Source organism: Labrus bergylta, chromosome 2, assembly GCF_963930695.1.
Source record: "Labrus bergylta chromosome 2, fLabBer1.1, whole genome shotgun sequence".
In the NCBI taxonomy this organism is placed as follows: Eukaryota; Metazoa; Chordata; class Actinopteri; order Labriformes; family Labridae; genus Labrus; species Labrus bergylta.
In genome coordinates, this window is record NC_089196.1 from 31,299,756 (window position 1) to 31,322,023 (window position 22,268).

The 22,268-nt window shown below is 43.6% G+C and overlaps 1 protein-coding gene across 4 annotated transcripts in view; it reads left to right on the forward strand.

The window, feature by feature from the left end:
• The window catches only part of ebf2 (EBF transcription factor 2), a 36,035-nt gene extending 19,910 nt beyond the window's left edge, over positions 1–16,125 (forward strand). For 2 of the 4 annotated variants that reach the window (XM_065951657.1, XM_065951658.1), the window contains exons 7-16: positions 7,583–7,664; positions 9,693–9,834; positions 11,841–11,971; positions 12,187–12,313; positions 12,438–12,526; positions 12,642–12,707; positions 12,971–13,145; positions 13,241–13,423; positions 14,245–14,415; positions 14,600–16,125. In XM_065951657.1, coding sequence (XP_065807729.1) covers positions 7,583–7,664; positions 9,693–9,834; positions 11,841–11,971; positions 12,187–12,313; positions 12,438–12,526; positions 12,642–12,707; positions 12,971–13,145; positions 13,241–13,423; positions 14,245–14,415; positions 14,600–14,631 — 1,198 coding nt within the window. In that variant the 3' untranslated portion in view covers positions 14,632–16,125. Of the gene's footprint in view, positions 1–7,582; positions 7,665–9,692; positions 9,835–11,840; positions 11,972–12,186; positions 12,314–12,437; positions 12,527–12,641; positions 12,708–12,970; positions 13,146–13,240; positions 13,424–14,244 lie in introns of all 4 variants that reach the window. The other 2 variants (XM_065951656.1, XM_020650713.2) reach the window with 1 other exon arrangement.
• The last annotated feature ends 6,143 nt before the right edge of the window (positions 16,126–22,268 follow it).

The window sequence follows — 22,268 nt, forward strand, 5'->3', positions numbered from 1 at the left end:
CCACGTCCCCCAGGAGGCGCAGAGCATGCTGGGAGAGGTGAGGCCACTGGTGGGACTTCTATTCCCCGTCCTGGTTGTGAATTCATGTTCTCCAGACTCTGAATATCTCTCCATATCCATCTCTTTGGCAGGCTGACCGCCGTCCCACGTGGCCCAACTTAGCATGCAATCTCTTCTCTCGGCTAAGCTTTGGAGACTGAAACATTAATTCATTTGAAATTGTCGAAATGCACATTTAGCAGCTATAGCGTTGTGAGGTTGTGGACCCAGGAGAAAGCTCGTTGAAACACTCGAGTGCCTCTTGTGTACCCTTCCCATCATCCCTCTTTTTCTCCGCCGTGCCTCGCTCACTTTAGCGGCGGCAGGGCTGAAGGTTTTACGGCGCAATACCAAAGCTCTATAAATCAGCACTAGTGGTTTAAATGTTTGGCTTTGTCACAGTCCTCAGGTTTAGAGGCTGGAGGGGGGGTGGGGGGTGGGGGGTGGGCCGGGGTTGCAGAGGTGATGCCGGCCTGGGAGGCTAAGGAGGAGGAGAGGCCGAGAGGGGCAACGCCAATCCAGCAGAGAAATTTATAAGGAGCCCAGATCTCACATGTGCTCGCTCTTCTCTGCCTGAGAATACCTCGAGTCGACGTGTTTTATTAACTCTCTGACTTCTGATCAGAAACACACAGGGCATTGAAGACTTTGTATAGTCAGTTATTTCTGCAATTTACTGATTTTCAGAATATACTTTTCTAAAAACATTTACTTTTTAAATTTAGGCGGCACAAGACAAATAGTTCAGAATCTGTTTTTTTTTTTTTTTTTACAAAGTATGTCTCAATGTACAAAAGAACAACTTCTCTTAAAACATGGACTAGTTAGACTTAGGTTGTATAAACACTGACAAAAAAAACGTAATTCAGCTAACTTTGAGAAAAACAGAGCTTAAAAACCACAGAGTTCATTCAAGTTAAGTTACACTCACACAGATGATCAGCATTCTTCAAGGGGAGGGAAACCAGTAGTGCTAAAACAAAGTGGCTTGCTAGCGGAAAATTCAAGCGCTGTGAACTGTGTTTACCCAGACGTTGTTTTCTAGCTCGTCTGCATAGCGGTGTAGCGTTTAGCTTCTGTGAATGCACTCCGGCCCCGTCTCTCCTTAAAGGGGCCGCGCTGACCGGCAAGAACCTCATACAACCACATTACAAAAATACAGAACTATCCCTTTAATGGATTGATGGATCACACTGACAGGCTCTGAATGAATCTTGCTGATGACTTCAGTGTTTTAAATCCGGGACTGTCACATGTAATATAGTATTTTTACATTTTAAGATCTATTTCCTCTAGCTCTTTAAATATTTTTGGGGGGCTTTCATGTCTTTCTCGAGAAGAGAGGACACTGGATAGAGTTGGAAACAGAGATGAGAGATTGGGAGGTGACATGAAGTAATAAATGTCCAAAGGTGGCAGTGAAACCTGTGACTGTCTATTTGAGTGAGCCTGTGAACATGATACACGAGCTAAACCAGCACCCTGCAGATGTTTGAACTCATACAGGACATGAAGGGAAGTCACTGAGAGAGCTAAGAGAACAGGCTCATAGAGAGTGGAAAAAGAGGTTTTAACTCTAACTGCGCTGTTTTTGAGTCTACTAACATGACTGTGTGACATTTGCTGGTGAAAGGCGAGTGCAGCCACAGATATGTATGTTTTAGAAAGAGGAGGGGGTCGGTGTGAAAGGTCCTGTGGTGGTATGCGACAGAGGGGGTATCAGTTCGTGGAGGGTTTTCTGTGCCCCATTAGCAGTGTCAAAGGCCATGTGCCCCGGGTGTTAACCCTGGTGACCAGTCTAGCTTCCAGTCTGCCAGGGGACCTGGGTCCAGGGGTATTTATTACTGCCCCTTCCCCCCTCCCTCCCTCACCTCCCCCCTCCATCCTCCAAACACAGCTCTCCCCATGGAGGAAAACAAAACACCTCCATCCCTCCCCCCTGGCCGTTCCTCGGCTCGGGTACATGTACTAATTGGATGCATATCTCCATACACTGATGCATGAAGACCCATCTGTAGATCTGTGGAATATTTTAGGCTAACACTAATTTATCCAACTCATAGCCACGAGCTTTAGCATGTTTTTCGCTCATTACATACTAAAAACCATCTTGCAAGGACAAATACGTGGCTTTCAAACATTTGTTTTAGGGTTGACCTTTTTGCACGTCTGATGTTTACACGCAAGTCAGGATTCATTTCTGTGTAATTCCTTCTGGGTGTTTGTGTGTGTGTCTGTGAGTGTGTGCAACGTCGTAAATAAAAGTCTGTAGATTTGTGGAAAATTCTTAGTTCACAACAAGATAAAGATGTGCCCTTACATGTCTTTTGCATGAATGTCTGCTTCCTAATGTATGGATGCATGTGTCACATATGTCTGTGGATCTGTGGAACATTCTTAGGTCAGCATTATTTGATCCAAATCACAGCCATGAGCTCTTGTCATTTTTAAGACTGTTGCATATAAAAATCAGCGACCAAGGGCGAAGATGGGACTTTCAGATCTTTGTTTTGGAGTCAACCTTTCTGCAGATCTGTTTAATTGTATATAACTGATGTTAACATGCAGGTCAGGATTTATTCTTGTGTATTAACTTATTGCAAGAATGTTTGCATGTAAGTGTGTTTGCAGCACGTGTGCATTCATATGTCTGCAGATTTTTAGCAGAAGTTTATCCAAATCCCAGCTGTGAGCTCTAACATGCTTTTGGCCCATTGCATATTTATAATCAACAAACCAAGGACAGACATGTGACTTTTACACATTTGTTTAGGAGTCGACCTTTCTGCAAGTCTGTTTAATTTTGCATGGCTGATGTTAACATGCAGGTCAGGATTCATTCTTGTGTATTTCTTTGAGAACGTTTGCATGAGTGTGTGTGTGTGTGTGTGTGTGTGTGTGTGTGTGTGTGTGTGTGTGCGTGCGTGCGTGTGGGACATGCATGCATCTGGGCCTGCAGTATGAGTTAGTGCTCTCAGTGTGTGAGTGTGGCAGAGGAAGGCCCTCTGCATGTCAGTATGTTTTAATGCTTCACATCTGGTTTCCTAATTTTCCTCCCTCCCTCCCCTAAGCTCCCCTCCACCGCGATGTCAGGACACTGTTTTGTTTTTTCAGGGTGGGTGGGTGGGTGGGGGGGATGTCTGATGAGTGATGGCATTGAATACAGGACATCAACATTCTCTTCCTCCGTCTTTTCCTCCTCTCATCCTCTCCATCTTGCTGTCCCTACATTGTCTCTCTCTCTATTTACTCACACTCATTAGCCATTTAACAAATGGAGAGAGTCAGAATTAGTTGTGTCTCCTCCTCTTTCTACTTGTTTCCACTTCCCCTCTGTTTCAGCTGCAGGGCATCCACGTCTGCTGATCAAAATTTCTGATAATCTCCTCCCCTTCATTCTTTTCCTTAATTCCCCCCTCACATTTTTTTTTTTTTGGCATTAAATCATAAATATGTCACCTTTTGGTGCAGCAGTCCGAAATTGACGACCTAAAATCAGCAGACGAGTGGAGAAAGTTTTCCAGCTGTGATGGTAACTAACTTGAACCATCACATGCTTGAAGAGCGGCTGCTACCAGTAAACCTTCATTTACAATGAGCGCAGAGGGCGATGTGTTTTATGTCTATGTGAAAAGGCAGTTTATGTCAACAGTGATTAGTGCTGATGAATGCCTATGAACATTTTTGTTGGGGGTCCTGTGCTGCTGAGGTGCTCTCTGCGTGATTAAGGCCATGTGTAAAGCAGAGTGTGTAACACTTATGTGTAACAGATGCCCTGAAGAAGTGAGAAACGTGAAACTGGAGTCCACACTGAGGAGGGAAACATGTACAAAAAACGACATTTCTTCTATTGTTTTTAGCGCAGTGACTTGCTGTTTGGGCGTTTTTTTGTTAAGCAAGTTGTCACCGTGTGGCCGGCGGCCTCTCACTGCGAGGCCTGTGTTTAGTCTTGGGAACTGAAGCAGATGCAGACAAAGGGGATCGGAGGCCTTGACAGAGATGCAGAAGTGAAGACAGAAAAGAAAAAAAACAGAGTCCCTGTGGTGCCGCAGTGGAAAACGATCCCAAGGTTTAAGACTTGAGTCTATGTTTTGTTTGTGTTTCCTGTTTTAAGTGAGCCTGTGGAGGGGAGATCTGCTGGAAGATAAAAACTTGGTTTCCCTTCGCCGGCCGGAGCGAACTCTGTGTAATTCAATTACATTTCAAATTTGTCATCAATATGGAACAAAAACAATCACGAAGCGTGCTTTTATAAATATTTTTGTTCTATTTGAGAGAAATCTAATGCCACAGGAAGGTATTACTTTACTGTTATAAGAGAAAAATGCTCGGTTTGTTCAGCTTCACAAAGTGAAAGACAACAATTAATCGACAACACGGAAATGCCTTTTTGTACTGTAAATAATTATCCTTATAGAGACAATGTTAGGGAAGCCCTGAGTGGATATCCATACATTTAATTTTACACCTTTTCCCTGTTAAAGAGCACATTACTGTTGTGTTCTTAAGATCTTGACTTATTTATCTCATTATCTTGAGACAACATTGCTGATTTCCACGTGATAACAAGCTAATTTTCTTGAAATTAGGGAGGAATCAGAAGACGAGCAGCTTCGTTATCCTGAGATAACAACATAAGAAAAGTCAAGATCTCAAGAAAACAACAGAAATGGGGAAACTGAGTAAAATAAAATGTAATGATGCATGTTCATTAAGGGTTTGCAGAGTTACAGAGATGGATATAAACGCTTCCTATTAGCTTTATTCGCTTTATTTGACAGACTTCAGAGCCGTTAAAAACAAATAGAATCACAGTTTTAGGCTGCTCTATCCAATAGTCTGTGATGTAAAGAACATTTATATTACGTGTACCTCTTTGAAAATAATGTCCCTGTGACATGCAGCTCACCTCCAGTCCTCTGCATGTTCTCCTCGTCTCCTCCCTCTGGATGGGGAGGTGTGTGTGGGTGTATCACATTACCCAAACAAAAACAAACAACAGCAATATTAAACTTTTGCAACCACAATAGAGGAGGGGATAAAAAAAAAAAAAACAGAGGGTCCTCGACTTCTTATTAATTATGCAAGATTAGTCTAATTATAATTCAGCAAATGAATGTGTGGCAGAAGGTGCGAGGCGACGGGGCTGGGAGATTTGCATGTTAAGTGGGCAGGGGGAAGCGGCTAATGCATGCTAATATATGCGTCAATGTCTCGCTTTAATTTCAGCATTTGCAGCTGTGTGCGTCCGAACTGAGGGGGGTGAAAAGTTGACTCAATGGGTTTTTGGGAGGGGGGCAAAGGTGGGGTGGGGTGGGGGGGGATTGGCATATTAGAGTGTGCATGCAAGCATGTGAATGTGTGTGTTTCTGTGTGTGTGTGTGTGTGTGTGTGTGTGTGAGGCATCTGGTGTCATACAAACAAGGAATGATGAGAAGATGTCAACAAACAAGGTCAAGAACCCTCCGACGGTGCACAGAGCCTGAGCTGGACGGAGACAACCTCTCAATTAGGGAGGTGATCTCACTATCGCGTCAGTCAGTCAAATGAAGGATGACCGCCGCTGAGATGAACGTTAAGTCTCTGACAAGCCTGAGCCAGTGAGGCTAATGTGGCTCAACCACAGCCTGACTTGCACATGGTTCAAACCCCCAAAAATGTGCTCCCTGCTCTGATTTACCTCCGTATATAAACGGCAGATACAGCCTTTAAAAAAAAATGAGCCATAATGTAAGAATCATCGCCCGGGATCAGACAGCGGAGAGAGCCAGAGACGCAGTAAAATGAAACGGGACACTTTGGATTATGGTCCCGTTTCAGAGTCAGGAAACAAACTGTATAAGTTTCATAGTGATGTGTAATGTAGAAAGTGATTTAAATCATGTTAAACTGACGCTGTCATGGTGTCAGATACAAAACTCCTAGAGAAAAGAAGGAAGTCGGAGAAGGTGCATATTTTAGCTTTTCGCATGTTTCCACCTTAAATCTGATGACTGGTGCAGCTTTGAGGTTGGAGTTCCGCGCTCTCGCTGATAAATTACAATCTCGCGCTTGCCAACGGCAATATTGATCGTCCTCCAACAAAATATCTCAAATCAAGAAATATTGGACACACTGTTGGAAGCGAGCGCTGCTTTTCAAACCCGGGGCCCTCCCTGTTCACATGGGAGAGGAAGCTGGAGCGAGTGATGGAAGAACAGCGAGTAAACGTTGACAGAATGAAGGAGAGATTAGTATTCGATGGGAGGGTTCAGAGGGGCTGTGGGGGCCAATATGAAGTCGCTCTCCAAACAAGCGCTCTCCATTAATATGACTTATATTTGCAGAGAGCGCGGTGTGGGTGGGATCGGAGCTAACCGTGTAGCCTGGAAAAAAAACCCGCTGCCTCCCTCTGCAGCATTCTTCTTCTGCTCTGTTGTTGTTTGTTTAATGTGAACATTAATAGTTTCTCATGGACCAGACAGAGGTGGACATCTGGTTCGGGGGGAACATTTTACTTCACCGAATGCCAGAATTATATCACAATGCTGCCTGCATCACATCCAGGCTTGTTTTTCTTCTTTTGTTTGAGACACCTCTCCTCCCCATGTGTGCATCTCGTCTGCACCTGCCCTCTTTTTTTATTTCACCTCGCACCATCGTCGTGTTTCACTGAAGGAATGTGTTCGTGTTGTTGCCTTCCTCTCTTTCCCATCGCTGTCTTTTGCCTCTCAGCATGGGGACTTTGGGATTGCGGCAGAGCTGCGTTGCCATGGCAGCGGGCCCGTGTTGCCGAACCGTGTACACCTGGGATTTGGAGTCTCTCTCTCTCCGTAGTCTCCATCTCTCTCCTATTTATTCCACCTCTCTCTCTCTCTCTCTCTCTCTCTCTCTCTCTCTCTCAGGTTTTTCTTTGGTGTAGCAGAGGCTATCAGCACCTCCCTCTCTCTCTCTCTCTCTCTTTCTCTCTCTCTCTTCCTGCGTCTGTCAGTCTCCACAGCCTCTCGCCCTCAAAAGTACACTCACATACATAATGAGACACATATACTTGAAAACAAAATTCATGTCCATACCAGCGCCTGTGCCTCTATCACTTCCTTCCCTCTCGCTCCACCTCCTCGTTTCACTCTCTCTCTGTAGTTGTCTCTTCTCCGTTCCCTTTTCCATTCCCATGTGGGGGTTCAAATGCGGCATTGCGGGATACCACGGTCCCCTGAGTCCCCCCGGCATACATCACTGTCTCCACTTTACTTTGAAACACAGCGGCGCTTTCACTGGACTGTGCTTCAAATTCTCATCACTTGATTTAAAGTGTAATAACATTGACTTTAATACTACGCTAAACAGCTGGGATTGATGTCAGAGCTGTAATCATGTAGATGAGAACAATCACACACACACACACACACACACACACACACACACACACACAGGACTCATCTCTGCAAAATAATGAATGTCTGCTTTGACTGTCAGCGTGTTGCAGAGTAGCAGATAATCATATACATGATTCTTTCACGTGCTTTTCTTATTTGCTGAAGTGTCCTCTTCTTTACCCCGGCAGGTTTTTCTTGAAGTTTTTCCTGAAGTGTAACCAGAACTGTCTGAAGACGGCGGGAAACCCGAGGGATATGAGGAGATTCCAGGTATGAAAAAAAGACAAGGAAGAATGCTCAGTGTGTGCTTGTTTGTGAGCGGAAAAAAGGGAAGAAGGTGAAATGTGGGCCAGAAATAATTTAAATGTGTACTTACAGTCATGCAGAATTCATTCCCCTTCAATCAAAAACAGAACAATTTGATCATTATTTCATTTTTTAAAAGTACGGTTCAGGTCTCAAACTCTCACTTAAGGTCAGGACTCCTAAGTTTCAGAACAGCCCGCTCATGAAATCTTCCTGAGTTGCTCCTTCACACATGTCCTTTGCAGTAGTAGATTTTAACAGATGGTGTGGGAGATCAGACATGCAGAAAAGTTGATTCTGTTGAAATCACACTGTAACGTTCAACATCAACTGACGGACGAAGCCACAGATATTGGCGTTACAATGACAGTCTCTGCCTTTATGTCAACTGGACTTTTTGTCTAGATTACAGAGTGAAAAACAAAAGAGAGAAAAGAGTCTGAAGCAGCATGAAAAACCTTAACGCCTTCTCTCGCCGTCCCATCCTAACATCATCACCCCCTCTCACGCGCTCGTGGTTACTTTCCCCTGAATATTTCCTGCTGCGTCCAAACAGTGGCTTACACTTCAGCCGGGAAGCAACGGGGGTGAAAAATGTTCCCCGTTTGTATTCAAACATGCAACCGAACAACATTTTTCAGGAGTTTTGTGCATGTGTGAAAAAGGCTTTTGAGAAACACTCTGGAGGTCTTCCAGGAAGAGACACGAGAGGAGGGAGCGAGAGGTGAAAGTTAAAAATCAATAAGCAGTCAGAGAGACGGAAAAAAAAGGGAGCTTGATATGTGGGAGACTGTCGTTGGGGTGCTAGGGTGCAGGAAATAGGTTGAGGTGTTTCAGGAAGTTGTCAGGAATTGAGTGATTGGCTCCAGATGGAGGAGGTCATGCTCCGTGACCCAGGAAGTGGTCACAGGGGACACTCCCGACTCACTTCCTCTGCCGTCTTTCAGCACCAGCGGCACCCCCCCGTCTGGCATTCCCCCTTTCTCCCAGGAAAAAAATAAAAAAACAACCCTCGGTCCCTTCCTCTTCCTCCATGTTTGCTTTAACTCCTGCGACGTGACACATGCTGAGAAGTTATGAGCATGCGGGCGCTCCAACATGCTTCATCTCTGGGGTTAAAAGGTGATCAGAGCCGGACAGGAGTCTCCTGCTTGATCGATAATTTACAGTTATTTTCCTTTCGCCTCTCCTCCCTCTTCCCAGACACCTATAGCACATATGCTTCCTGTCCTCTTCTTTCTTATGCTTCTTCACCTGCAAAATCACTGCCATGTGTTTGTGTCCAAAGGGAGTGAGGAGGTTTAACTCCGCTGTTATTTCTAAAAACGCACATCACAGAATATTTACAGTCAAATTGAAAACAACCCTTTTCTCAATCTCTTAAAAACATACTCTTAATCAAAACACATAATCAAACTCAGGTTGTGGAAAAGTATAAACACCCGTAAATAACCACATAGAAAAACCTACAAGTATCCTCTCATTAATTATACTTATGTGTGTGTGTGTGTGTGTGTGTGTGTGTGTGTGTGTGTGTCATCCAATGCGAGGCAGATGTGGGAAGGGACACACACATGCTGCGGCCAGAAAATCAAATTAGGGTCACTATATATCATCCAAACTTTAACGGCCGGCTAACGTGGGAGATTTGCTCCATATGTTTGGTGTCATTGAAGGATCAGGAGGAGACGGCGATGAGCCCGCTGCACGCTGTATGAATCAAAAAGTTGGAGGCCATATGGAGCCCCGATGGAGGAGTGGAGGGGGGGGGGGGGGGGGGGGGGCCGTATGAGCAGTGTCATCACCACAATGTAGAAAAATCCCAGAGATGTCACATTACCTATCGAGGAAATATATGACTCTCACCTGAACGCGGGAGAACAAATTGTTGCTCGGGGATTCGGCCCTCTGTAACCGGAGATGGTGACCCCGCCACGTGCTGTCTCAGTCGAGCACGCTCACTCATGTTTCTTCCTCTCGTCTTCTTTTCAGGTGGTCCTCTCCAGCACTGTGAGCGTGGACGGCCACGTCCTCGCCGTGTCCGACAACATGTTCGTCCACAACAACTCCAAACACGGCCGCAGGGCTCGCCGCCTGGAGCCGGGAGAGTCTGCGGAGAACACCATGGAGTATGGTGAGCTACACAACAACACAACAACGTCACACCTCATCCATCTGTTTTTTATTTTTTTATTAAATAAACTTCATCACATGTCTTCTTCATCATGCACACTCAGAGATATTACACACAACCAATCCAAAGGAACAGAGTGTAACAGCAGGTTGTTTAATGTCCGTTTATAATCACTATGATGCATCAAACATAAGCAGAGATGCTGCTGAGGTCATTAACTGAGCTAATTAATGCATTCATTAAATACCTATATCTCCTCACAGCATAGATGATAGTCATTTCTGAATTTAAAGCGTGGAGAATTAAATTTAACACAGTGTTGGATCTATTTCCAGTTGTAAGTAAACGCATCTCAGTTATCTCTAAACCAATGAACACACGTTAAAATAATCTCTGCTGTGAAGGAAGGACTGTTTATTTACATTCATTTTGAGTCATGAAAACTTTGATTCATTAATCTGTCAGGTGAACTGTTGACGGCTGACAGCTGTTACGAGTTACTTTGTTAATTTACAACATGTGATGGGCTGTTACGCTGTTGAATCAAATTTAGACAAGGGTTCAAAATAGCTTCAACGACAACGTTACAATAAAACATTTCTTTTTTCTTTTTTTAAGAATCTATGAAATAATTTTCCAACATGGGGTAACAGATAAGAGCACATTTCACAAAGCCTTAAAGATGAATCAAATCTCACACCACGGGGATAAACAAACACACACTTATTTTACCCTGGTCAAATAAATCTCTTTATATTTTAGATTTTTTCCTCCACTGTTTCAGCGATATGCGTTTAGCTGTCGTTAAAGCCAAAATAATCTGCCTTCCAAAGGAGGACAAGTCACAGTCTGTCACTTCTGTGCTTGAGCCTGCAGGACTTTGATTTTGGTTTTATAGTATTTTTGGGGTTTTGTTCTGCCAGCCTTTAAAGCTCCTGCGAGGAGTTTTTATCTGGTCATGATTGTGACTAATATTAATACAGATGCCTCTAATATGAGCTACAAAAGCAAACGAGACCATCAGCAGAAGACTGATTGTTGCTGTATTGTTGTTTTTAAAGCCTGAATCCTTCGACGTGTGGTAGGTGTCAGACAAAGTTGATTGAGTGCACGCTGCAAAAACAGATTTTTTGGACGTTTTCCAAGACAAAGATTTCTCATTTAACTGTTTAAAGAAAGCAGGATGAGATTTCTTTTAAGGTTCGTTTTGGGCTTTTTTAAGCCTTTATTGGATAGTAGATGGAGAGAGTCATAAATCAGGGGAGAGATGTGGGAAAAGGATTCACAGGTCGTGTTTGAACCACGGGACGCCTGCTTGTAGGACTCCAGCCTCCGTACATGGGGCACTTGTTTCACCACTAGACTACCAGGGCCTAAAGTAAAGGACGAAATCAGTAGAGAAACGAGGCGATGCTTAGTCCACAGGGGGCGCCAAACTCGACACTCACAGGAGCTTTAAAGTAAAGATCTTAAACTTTTAAACAAGTGCTTTTTAGGTCTTTTCACACTGTTGCATTGTTATAATCAGAAAAACACCATGATACGTTCTCCACCAATGTTTTAGTGTCTCAGTGCCGATATGTCTCACCACTATATATGTACTGTAGTAAATGCATTGCTTTATTTACAATCATTTATCCAACGTCTTATTCTTCAAGAAGTTTTTGCTTCTATTCATGGATACAAGACACATGGACAGAATTACAGCCGCCAAACCTCTGGAGATAAAAAACTGAACTTATTTTATTTTTCCTCAAGAATATTTTATGCAATGATACAAATTTCAAAATGTACATTACCCCCATTCCTTCTTCCCTCTTCTACTTTAACTCTACTTCAACAACGCTTCACACAAGAACAACTCAGACTTTTCAAGAATTATCTTTCTGATTTTTTTTTCAATTGGTGTGCATTCTGCATTTAACCCTTAGAGTAACTCACTAACTCTCTCTCTCTCTCTCTCTCTCTCTCTCTCTCTCTCTCTTTCTCTCTGCTGTCCTGTGCAGCGACCCCGTGCATCAAAGCCATCAGCCCCAGTGAGGGCTGGACCACCGGCGGGGCCATGGTCATCGTCATCGGGGAGAATTTCTTTGACGGGCTGCAGGTGGTGTTTGGCAGCATGCTGGTGTGGAGTGAGGTAAGGAGTTGTCTCCCAAACATCTCGCTAATGACGCTACACTATGAAACATATTTTAGAATGATATTTATAGCATATGGCCTGTCTCGTTATTTAAATGATTTATGGGCAGGCTGTACAAATTAATCTCTCTGTGTTAGCCTAAATATTTACAGTGCACGCAGGGAGTCGTTTGTGGATGTTTTTGTGACATGATGTTCTGTTGTGTTCCTCAGCTGATCACACCGCACGCTATCCGTGTGCAGACACCTCCTCGACACATCCCCGGGGTGGTGGAGGTCACACTGTCTTATAAATCTAAACAATTCTGCAAGGGAGCGCCAGGACGCTTTATCTACACAGGTAATCAGACAACACACCTTTTTAAGAAATCACAAAGGTGGACTGTACGTTTGAGAAGATAGATGATGTGAAAACAGATTTCTTTTGATGACTTTTAATCGATGATCCTTGTTTTTTATTTCAGCACTAAATGAGCCCACTATAGATTACGGTTTCCAGCGCCTTCAAAAGGTCATTCCCCGACATCCAGGTGACCCAGAAAAACTCGCCAAGGTTAGAGACACCTTTTAAGAAATATATTTTTAGCATTGCTTAATGTGATTTTTCTGTGACTGTGCTTGTTGCACTCTTAATAAGATGTTAATCTTATGAATCATGTTCATTGTAGGAGATCCTCCTGAAGAGAGCAGCAGATCTTGTCGAGGCTCTGTACGGAAACCCGCACAGCAATCAGGTAAACAGAAGCAGCTTTGGTATAACATTAGAACTTTTCTCAGAGATCATGCTGATTTTTTAGAAGACTACACCTTAGGTTCGCATGTTTCTAATTGACTGTATAAATATGGATGACACATCTCCACCTCCTCCTCCTGTTGTCTAAAAGTGAAGCCAAAAAAAAAAATCCCTGCAACAGAAGCTAACATATTCTGCGGAGGAGGCGGAGCTTTTCATTTAAACTGCATTTTTTCTAACAGTCTGAATGGTTGTGTCTTCTAGGACATGCTGCTGAAGCGTGCAGCCGACATCGCTGAGGCGCTCTACAGCGTTCCTCGTCCTCACAGCCAGCTGCAGGCGCTGCCCAGCTCACCGGCACACGGCAGCGTCATGGGCCTGGGCTCCTATCCTTCTCAGTTAGGCGTCAGCCTCGGAGACCCCGGACAGAGCAGCCAGGGTGAGCAGACTGAGAGAACAAACAATGCTGGACTCATTTTGACTCTCATGCAGTTCAGATCTGACTCCATGATCATCTTTTTTTTTTTCCTCCAGGTTACATTAGAAATTCCAGCAGTTTGTCTCCAAGGGGTTACCCATCAGCCTCCACTCCTCAGCATTCGAGCTATGGGGGCAGTGGAGGGATGACTGGAGGCTATGGAACGGTTCCCATGACCAGCCTGGGAGTACCTGGCTCTCCTGGTTTCAGCAGTGCCTCCCCGACGGGCTCTCCCTACAGTAAGACTACTACATTGTCCTTAAAGTGTTTTTTTCACACATGCACTCCTGAAAATTTCTAGAATATTTCAGGTCAGCCTGCACCTGAAATATTCCTGAGTTGCTCATTCACACATTTTCTCTGTCAGACGGGAGGGATGGGGTTTGGGGTTGTCAGGAGTGTCTTTCATATCAGTTTAGATTTATGTGCAAAAAGAACCCGTGAAGTGTCGACACAAAAACAAACCTTTCTTCAGATTCAGTCTCTCAGGTGTCTTGCGTCCCAGCGTCTTCCTCGTGGCGTCTCTTCCACTCAAAACCAATTCCCGCAGGTGCTGCTATTTAAGGTTACAGAGACAGAGCCACCCCCACAGGTGTGACATCAGTACTGACCCTGCTTCTCCTCCTACCAACCACGCCTACCGCTAAAGAATCCTCCTAACGCATCATCATAATAGGAGGCAAGACGAAATCAAAGAAATCCAAGATGGCAGAAGAAGCAACCAAGTCTGACATTTTAGGTTTTTTGTCCCCTGTATATCAAAGGTACAAGTTATTGGATGTATTCGCAGAATCAACGAAAGGAAAAAGAACGTACCAGCGAGCAGCTCCATTACATGCAGAGTTATCGCACTGGTTGCATAATATAAACGTCTTTATTACCTGTTCGATCACACATAGGCTCACCCTGACGACGAGGTCTGGCAGGGAAAAGTGGAGAAATTCAGGAAATTTAAGCAGTTTTGTGCATGTGTGAAAACAACAAACGTTTGTGTTTATTTATCTCCATGTTTCTGTTGTGTGCTCCGACTTGAGACTCACTGTCGCCCACTTTTCCACAGTTATGCCCTCCAGCCCCACCATACCAGGCAGCTCCAGCTCTTCTTCGTCTCTCTTGCCTTTCTCCTCCTTCCCGTCTGCCGCCAAACAGAAGAGTGCTTTTGCTCCGGTGCTCAGGCCCCAGGGCTCCCCCTCCCCTGCCTGCCCCGCCTCAGGGGGGAACAGCTTCAGAGGTAGCCACCCGACTCACTATCTGACCCCGCTGTCTGAACTCACCAATGCAGTCTAACCCCTTCTACTAACCACTCCAAAGCTTTGCCTGAACGAGAAAGAAAAAAAACACAGTTGCTGGATGTACAATAATGCAAGAGCTGGTTGATTAGAATCATAGATTTTTGTATATTTTTTTCTCTTCAGCGATGACGGGCCTGGTTGTTCACCCGATGTAGCAAAGCACCCGCCCCAGTCTACCCCCCCGACCACTGCTACACTTAGCCCCTCTGTTGGCATTAAGAGGGCAGGGAGGATGGAAAATTGATCTCTAGCAGCCATGTTTGAACTTCCTTCCTGAGCATACCCACTTGGCCATTTCTTAGCCCCTATTTTTATGCAGGTGGATGAACAGGACGGGGTTTAAAAATGTCCAAAGACCAGAGGCAGGGTCCCCCCCCACCCCCCCCACCCCCCCACAACTACAGACAGACAGCTCCTTAGCTGACAGCACCTGACTGGCTCGTGTATGACTGTGTTTGTCATCACGTGTCTGCATTTTTAAAAGGAAGCAAAGAACATTTTCAGTGGGGGAGCGTCGACGCATCTCTGGCATACATCACATGCAGTATATGGATCTTCAAAATCTGCCCAAACTTCGACCAGAGACGCACCAGAGAGCATTTCAAAATCGCCGGATGAAGGAGAACTCTGATCAAATGTCGCAGCTCTGACAAGCGGGTGCTATTTGTCTGTGTATGGACACCTTAAATGGCATGTGTGTTCACTGTCTGTGAGTTAGCGAGAGCCTTTTTTTGTAGTAGACTTTTGAAGACAATTTACATTCCAGAAAAATAGACCCTTTATTTTTTGTTCTGATCTCTACAGTTTTACAAGGGAGAAACTCTTTGTCTCAAGGGTTATTACTAAAGGAATTCATATATTGATTTATTTAAGAACAACAATTTAACTTATTATAGTTAGTTTAGGGAATAATATAAACGTGTTTTTATAAAGTGGTCCTTTTCAAACTGTGGCGGAATGAAGTTATCTCAACGATTGCTAATTAATTTGCTAAATGTTCACAGGGATTTGCTTTTTTTGTCAGAGAGGATCGACTCTGATGCACTACTTTGGAATAAAAACAACCAGTTTTCAGGTTCTTGCATAAAGGATGTTAGTTAGCCTTATCTTTTTTTACTTTCACTTTTAATGCATGCTTTGTCACAACAACGTCCTGATATTATTTCATTCCACATTGCTTATGTTGCATTTATATGACCCTAAAAAAAAAAGATTCTGCAGTTAAATGTCCCAACAAAGCACAGGTCTCCAGTCACTATGCAGTACAGTAAATGAAAGCACAAGCTGCAGCGGAACAGAAAAGAAAAGACGTACCACATCGTGCTGTTCGTCCTCACTGATTTCTCTCATCGCGACACAAACTTCATTCTCAGGATGTGCAAACACAAAGAACACACAGAGTAGCTGACATTTCGCAAAATTTTTTGTTTCTAGAGTTTGGTTTATTTTATTTATTTAAAAACTTATTACCAATTTTTAATATTATGTTTTTGAAGCCATCTTTTTTTCCTTAATTTGTTTTTTTTTTTGAAACGGTACAAAAATAAAAAAATTGTGCAAATGTGATTTGTATATCTTAAGGTGTAATTATATTTTGTGCTCCAAATAAAACAAATGAGAAAAAAAGTCACTCATGCTTGTCTGAGATGTTTTGGTTTATTTTTGAGAAGTCACACACATACATTTCCTGGACATCAAGATTTTTTTCCTCCACATCTCAGGTTTTTTTTTTTCTCTTCCCATCACCTGTGCGCGTGCAGCTTGCTACACATTTTGTATACATAGCTGATGAGCCGCAGCTTCTTAATTGTGATGCGAGCTTTAAAGACTGAGCAGAGCATGTCAAGATAAACAACAACCCCCCCCCTCCCCTCCCCTCATCTCTCTCCTCTCCAATAAGCCTGCTGTTCTCTGAGGACCGAGCCTCTAGGGGCCCGAGTGAGAACCACGAGTCTCCCTCCAACGTGGCCTCCTCCTCTCTCTCAACACACACACACACACACACACACAGGCTTCGACATGTGCCTCACTAAGGCTTTGTTTGGTGCTGCTTCATCCTGTCTTTCTCCCCTCTCTTTTGCTCTCCTGAAATGGCCCTTCTCTGCTAATGTAATTAGCACTGGTAAAGAAGGGCAGTTAATTACCCACTCTATTTTGATCGGGTAATTAATGTTATGCCAGGAAACAGCAACTGTTTCATTAACATAGCGCTCAAAGCAGTGAGGGGGGCAGGGTGGGCACCCAGTGGATGCAAGTCTGTGTGGCTTTTTTTTTTTTTTTTTTGAGACATGTACGGACAAACAGTGTATCAACAACTCAGCGAGAGACTTCAAACGTCTGCTGACACTCTCTGTGATCCGACCTCGACGGGGAGTCACTGTTCCTCTCTGTGCCGTCTTTGTCACCATCAAGTGGCACTTGTCAAAAAAAGCTCACGCTGCTTCTGCCGCCTCCTCCTCCCTCCTCCCTCCTCCTCCTCTTATCTCTCTCTCTCTCTTTTGATGTGCTGTTAATTTGACAAGTTAGAGTCAGCTTTGTTGCCAGCACCTCAGCATTCATCTTGCTGAGTGCTCCTTCTGCCCAGCGGTGCAAGAGCCATATGCTTCCCTTCCACAAGACTGTGACTGTCGCCGCTGTTTGTTTTCTCGGCGCCGTTTACCGTCTTCTGATCACAGTTTGGATAAAGACAGGATGAGATGCCACCTGCCACTGAGTCGATCCACATCACGCTGTACACAGCACTGGCTTGAAAAGAGCATCTCTAGCTGCTGGGGTGTGTGTGTGTGTGTGTGTGTGTGTGAGAGAGCAAACACCATGTCATCTTTCATTATCGATGCTGCTGGAGCACTGATGAGCCTCCATGTTTAAGTTACAGAATATTCTTTGTAGCAACATGGGGGAGCATATAGCACAAAACACATCCTGCCCCCTCCCGCCTCTCAGGGGATGTGTTTGTGTTTATATACCCAATTAGCCCTCTGGCCACAGCACGGCCATGCATTAGGATGACATTAGCCCCGGGTGTATGCAGCGTCTGTGTGTGCATAAAAATACAGTGCACCCCGTTCTCATTTGAAGCATAATTTTCAGGGGGTGTGCGTGCCTTATTAGGCACACCGAGGCAGAGCTTGACAGGGGTGGCCCGCACTGTTTTGTCAAATAGATTGGCTTCACACACCCAGCCGGTGTCCTTTGCCTTTGGCCCGTCAGTAAAAACCTGTATTGTTGCCCATTAGACCGCTGGACCCCCGATTCCTTTTTGCAAAATGAATCCCCCCCCACCCTTTCTGCCATTCCCCTGGGTGTCAGTAGAGTGGGGTGGCAGATGGGACAGACACAGAGCTGCCCCATGAGACCAACCCTGCCCTCCCACCCCCCCCCAACAAAATGCACACACATGTTAACACACACATATACACATATAGGTGCACACACACACTCAGACATGCATGCATGCACAAATGCATAAGCGCACACACACACACACACACACACACACACACACACACACACACACACACACACACAGCAACACATAGCTCTCCTGCCCCCCCCCAGACACAAACCTCATCTGTCAGCCTGCTGCTTTTGTCCCGAGCGCAGGAGTGAGTTCTGTGAGCACAGAGTGACGTCTCTGTCCCTGCCCCTCAATCTGTGCTGCTGTGTGTTTGTGTTTATGTGTGTTTGCGTTTATGTGTGTTTGCGTTTATGTGTGTTTGTGTTTGTGTGTGTTTGCGTTTATGTGTGTTTGTGTTGACTATGGTGTTTGCAGAGGACGAGACAGAGAAGCAAAGTAACAGCTTCATGGGGTTAGATGATGCCCAGAAGAGAAATTACATTTTAAAAGGTTAATTTGTTTTTCTTGTTATGTCCACATCTTCATCCTTCATTGAATAGTATACAAAACATGATTGTTTTATAATGGTAAAAATCTGATTTTGTTTTACATATGTCACAGTTACATATATTCACACTACATGTCAATTTAACCAGGAGCACCGCCTGAGACTTTGGGCCCCAGGATAATGTAAAAAAAATAATAATTTAATATTTAAATAAAAGATTTTCAGGCTTCTGTCAGTGCGGTACGGTGCCGCTGAATTAAACCTCAATTCTAGTATTTTAAATTAATAATAAATGAATTTCAAGCTCGGACATATAGACCTGTTTAAGTCTTTAGAACATGCACAGACATTTACTTTGATTAATTGTTGACTGGAGTCAGTTATGTTTTAAATGACTGAAGTAACACCAGTGTTTTTTTTATGTTGACAGAGAGCGACTCCAGTGTTAGCATTTAACAGATTGTGCATTAAGCTAATCAAGAAAGTACACTGTAGATGTTTAACTGTGACCTGCAATGTAAAATTAAAAACCTTAAAGACGATTTGTTTTAATTTAAGAAAAGTTAGTGTCCAGGATGCCTGGACATTTAAAGTTGACTGAGTTCTAAATGTATAGTTGTAGTTTTAATCATTTAGTTTACTTAACTTGTATTTTGATTTGACAGTTTTATCTACACAGTGTTTCTTTTAATTCATGGTGGTATCGGGATGTGAACTATGGACCTTCTATAGTTTAAACATAATCCTAATCATTGGTCCATCTTTATCATAAGCTGTATCCTTTTGATTTATATTCTTAATTTCAATTGAATCATGTTTGTAAAGTGGGAAATGTAACATTAGTTGAGATTATAAATGTTTATATATTTAGTTAATACAACATTTAGGCTTCTCAATTTAGTTAAACTGACTTATAAGTTGATGATTTATTGTGTGTTGTGAAGCTAGAGGTAAGATAAAGCCAGGCTGTAGGACCCTGATGTGCATTTAGCCTTTAGATATTCATGTCTGTTTCACTTTCTATTCATGCCTTGGGTCTGCCTGCCTTGGAGTTAAAGGGAAATTGTCATATATTTGGATTCCTCTAATAAATTAAGCGGTTTCCACGCTGCACTGTCTTATAGATCTGGTTGTCGGTTTTAAGAGAACTTTTTTTAAATGTCACGATCTCTCTCCTCCTCTGGGCTTAATATCGACAATTAGCCAGATTAAAGGAGTGGGGGATGTAATTTAGGCCAAACCCTGCGTATTGGCTGCTTGTGCGCGCGGCTGCGTGAGGTGAGAAGGCCTCACGCTGGTGATTAATTACAGGCCGGCCTGGTGACAGAGGCGGAGGGAGGCTCTCCCGGTGCTGCTGTCTGCCGCCGACACGGAGGGAAACCCAGCCTGGCTAATTGACCCGGCTTCTGTAAGGCCATCCATCACGCGTGGCCCGAGTGGCCCCGTAAGAAACACATTATTCAGAGTTAGTTAACCAACTAGCCGCTCCTCCATTCATTAATGCTATTAGCTTAGACTCTCCTGTCTGTCCTGAGAAGAAGGAAATGACATTAAGAGGCAGCTTTGTCCAAACCTAGCTCTTGTAAAGTTACATAATGAGGTTCAATGGGGGGGTTTCCATTTATATTTTTATTTCTTATTCCCCTTGCTGCCATGAAATATCAAAGTTAAGGCAGCTAGGTTAAAGAAAACAGCAAAAAACAACGATTTTCAGTCATGTATTTTTTTTAATAAAAACTTTATTTATAGCCCTTTTTTAAACACAGTTGTGCTTCTCAGCATTACACTCCATAATTGAGTACCAACAGGGGCGCCACCAGGAATTGTAGGTGCCATGAGAAGATGAGACAAATGGCCCCACAACCACAAACCAAACCACTCCCTGCACAGTTGCTATAACCACACCTTCATTATGTGAAAAAACACTATAAGCTTTAATATCTTTGGGGCAGGGCAATTAATCGAGTAATTTCAATTACTATTCCCACTGTCATGAAAACAAGATACTCGAGATGAAACGATAACTGCGCCTCTGCATCTCGCTGGTTTTGATCGTAGGTTTGATGTTGGGTTTGTTGTTATATTTTGGCCACTAGAGAACATCACCACTACCTGAAAAACACAAATAGTTCATTTAGAATATTATTTTTTCACATGTTTATATTTTTAACTTATTTATTCTCACTTAGCGCTTGTTTTTCAAAGTGTTCAGAAGTTGTGTTGAGAGTCTTTAAGTTGATAAATTCGTGTGATGCAGATGTTGTAAAATCAATCATGTTTCATAACCGTGATCTCAAAATCAATCAAAAATACAATCGAGCCTTTCTTGGTCCTCACAGATCGCTCTGTACACTCACACTAAACTGAGCTCTAAAAGTTACCTGAACACTCTTTTTTCACTTTTGATATGTAAGCAAAGTATTACAGCCAAGTTATTCTGTTTAAAGACCACAAAGCTTCTACTATAAGCATCTTTCTGGCACTGGTATCGTCTGTAAGCATGTAACTGTTTTTTAACCATTTCATAGAAAAAGAGAGGGGGGGAGTTTAACACTACAGAGGCTGTCTTAATCTTGGTTTTTTTGCCATAAAAAAACCAAGAAGATGCGAGAAAGAGACGGGTATTTTTACAGTGTGAAGTAAGTCTTCTCCTCGGGCGTCCATACTTTCCTCCTCCATACGATGCTGCTGTTGAGGAAACTCAGAAAAGCACACATACACACATAACAATATAAATCATCTAAACCAGCATGCATTCAAACACAAGTCAAATACACAGACAGACAGAATTTATTTAAAAAAATGCTTACCTATGAAAATGAGTTTTTATCAGACGTTTAAAAGAAACTCCAGATCCTGCAGACCTGACGCTGTGGGGACGACTGATCCAGAGTTTAGGAGCTGCCACCGTCACAAACACTCTATCACCTCTGGATTTAAAATATAAAAGAGGAAGTGTCAAACGGCCCTGATCACATGATGATGATGAAGATGATTAGATGGAGGCTGCTGGAGTCAGTAGGAGTCAGGCCATGCAGGGCTTAGCGTTTGCTTGTGGATTCAAAATTCTCTTAGCTGCCTAACTTCAGTACTTTTTCATCCTCTTACTCATAAAATAACACACATTTTGGCGTTTTGGATCACTAGTATTGACAAGTATAAAATATTTTGACAACCTTACGGGTAATAACCCTCCTCTCTGGTTGATGATGTCTAAAGCTTCCCTCTCCCTGTCATTGAGTCCATTACTGCACATCAGCCTGTGTGCTGTCCGTCAGTCAGCCTGCTCTGTTTAAGCTGTCTTTCTTTCTTTCTCTCTCGTTTGCAAACCTTCAGACTCGGTAGCAGAGACAGGTAGAGCAGTGTTCAGATCAGCTGTCAGAGCCGAGGCTGTGTGTGGGCGGTGCGGTGTTATGGAGACCTGAGAGGACTCGGCTCTTCACACCTGGTCAGGACTCACATGTGCTTTCACTTGACTTCCCCCTACAGATATCTGACAGGCGAAGACGTATCTCACAGTCAGCAGGCAGTGAGGACGCTGACTCTTTGGTTCCACGCTGGAGACGTTGTTTCTCTTTTCCCCCAGAAGGTGACTTGTCAGTCTTGGAGTCTCTCCACAAACATCCGGCCTCCCTGTGAGTGTTACTGAGTGCAGAGAGTAATTGCAGCGGGGTCACAGCTAGTTGTCACAGTTGACCCTTTGCCAATGAAGTTACAGCCCTGTGAGTGTCTGAGAGTAGACATGTGGAAGGCTCTATGTGGAGGAGGTTTTAATCATTTTTAACATATTAACTACAAAACAAAAGTACAAATGAGAATATTCAGATGTTCTAATTGATTCATATTCAACTGACAGTAAATAGAAAACAAAAGGGAGCAGAAAGAAATGTGCAAAAGGAAAAGAAAACGGACGAAGCATCATGTTTGTACCCACTAATCCACCACTG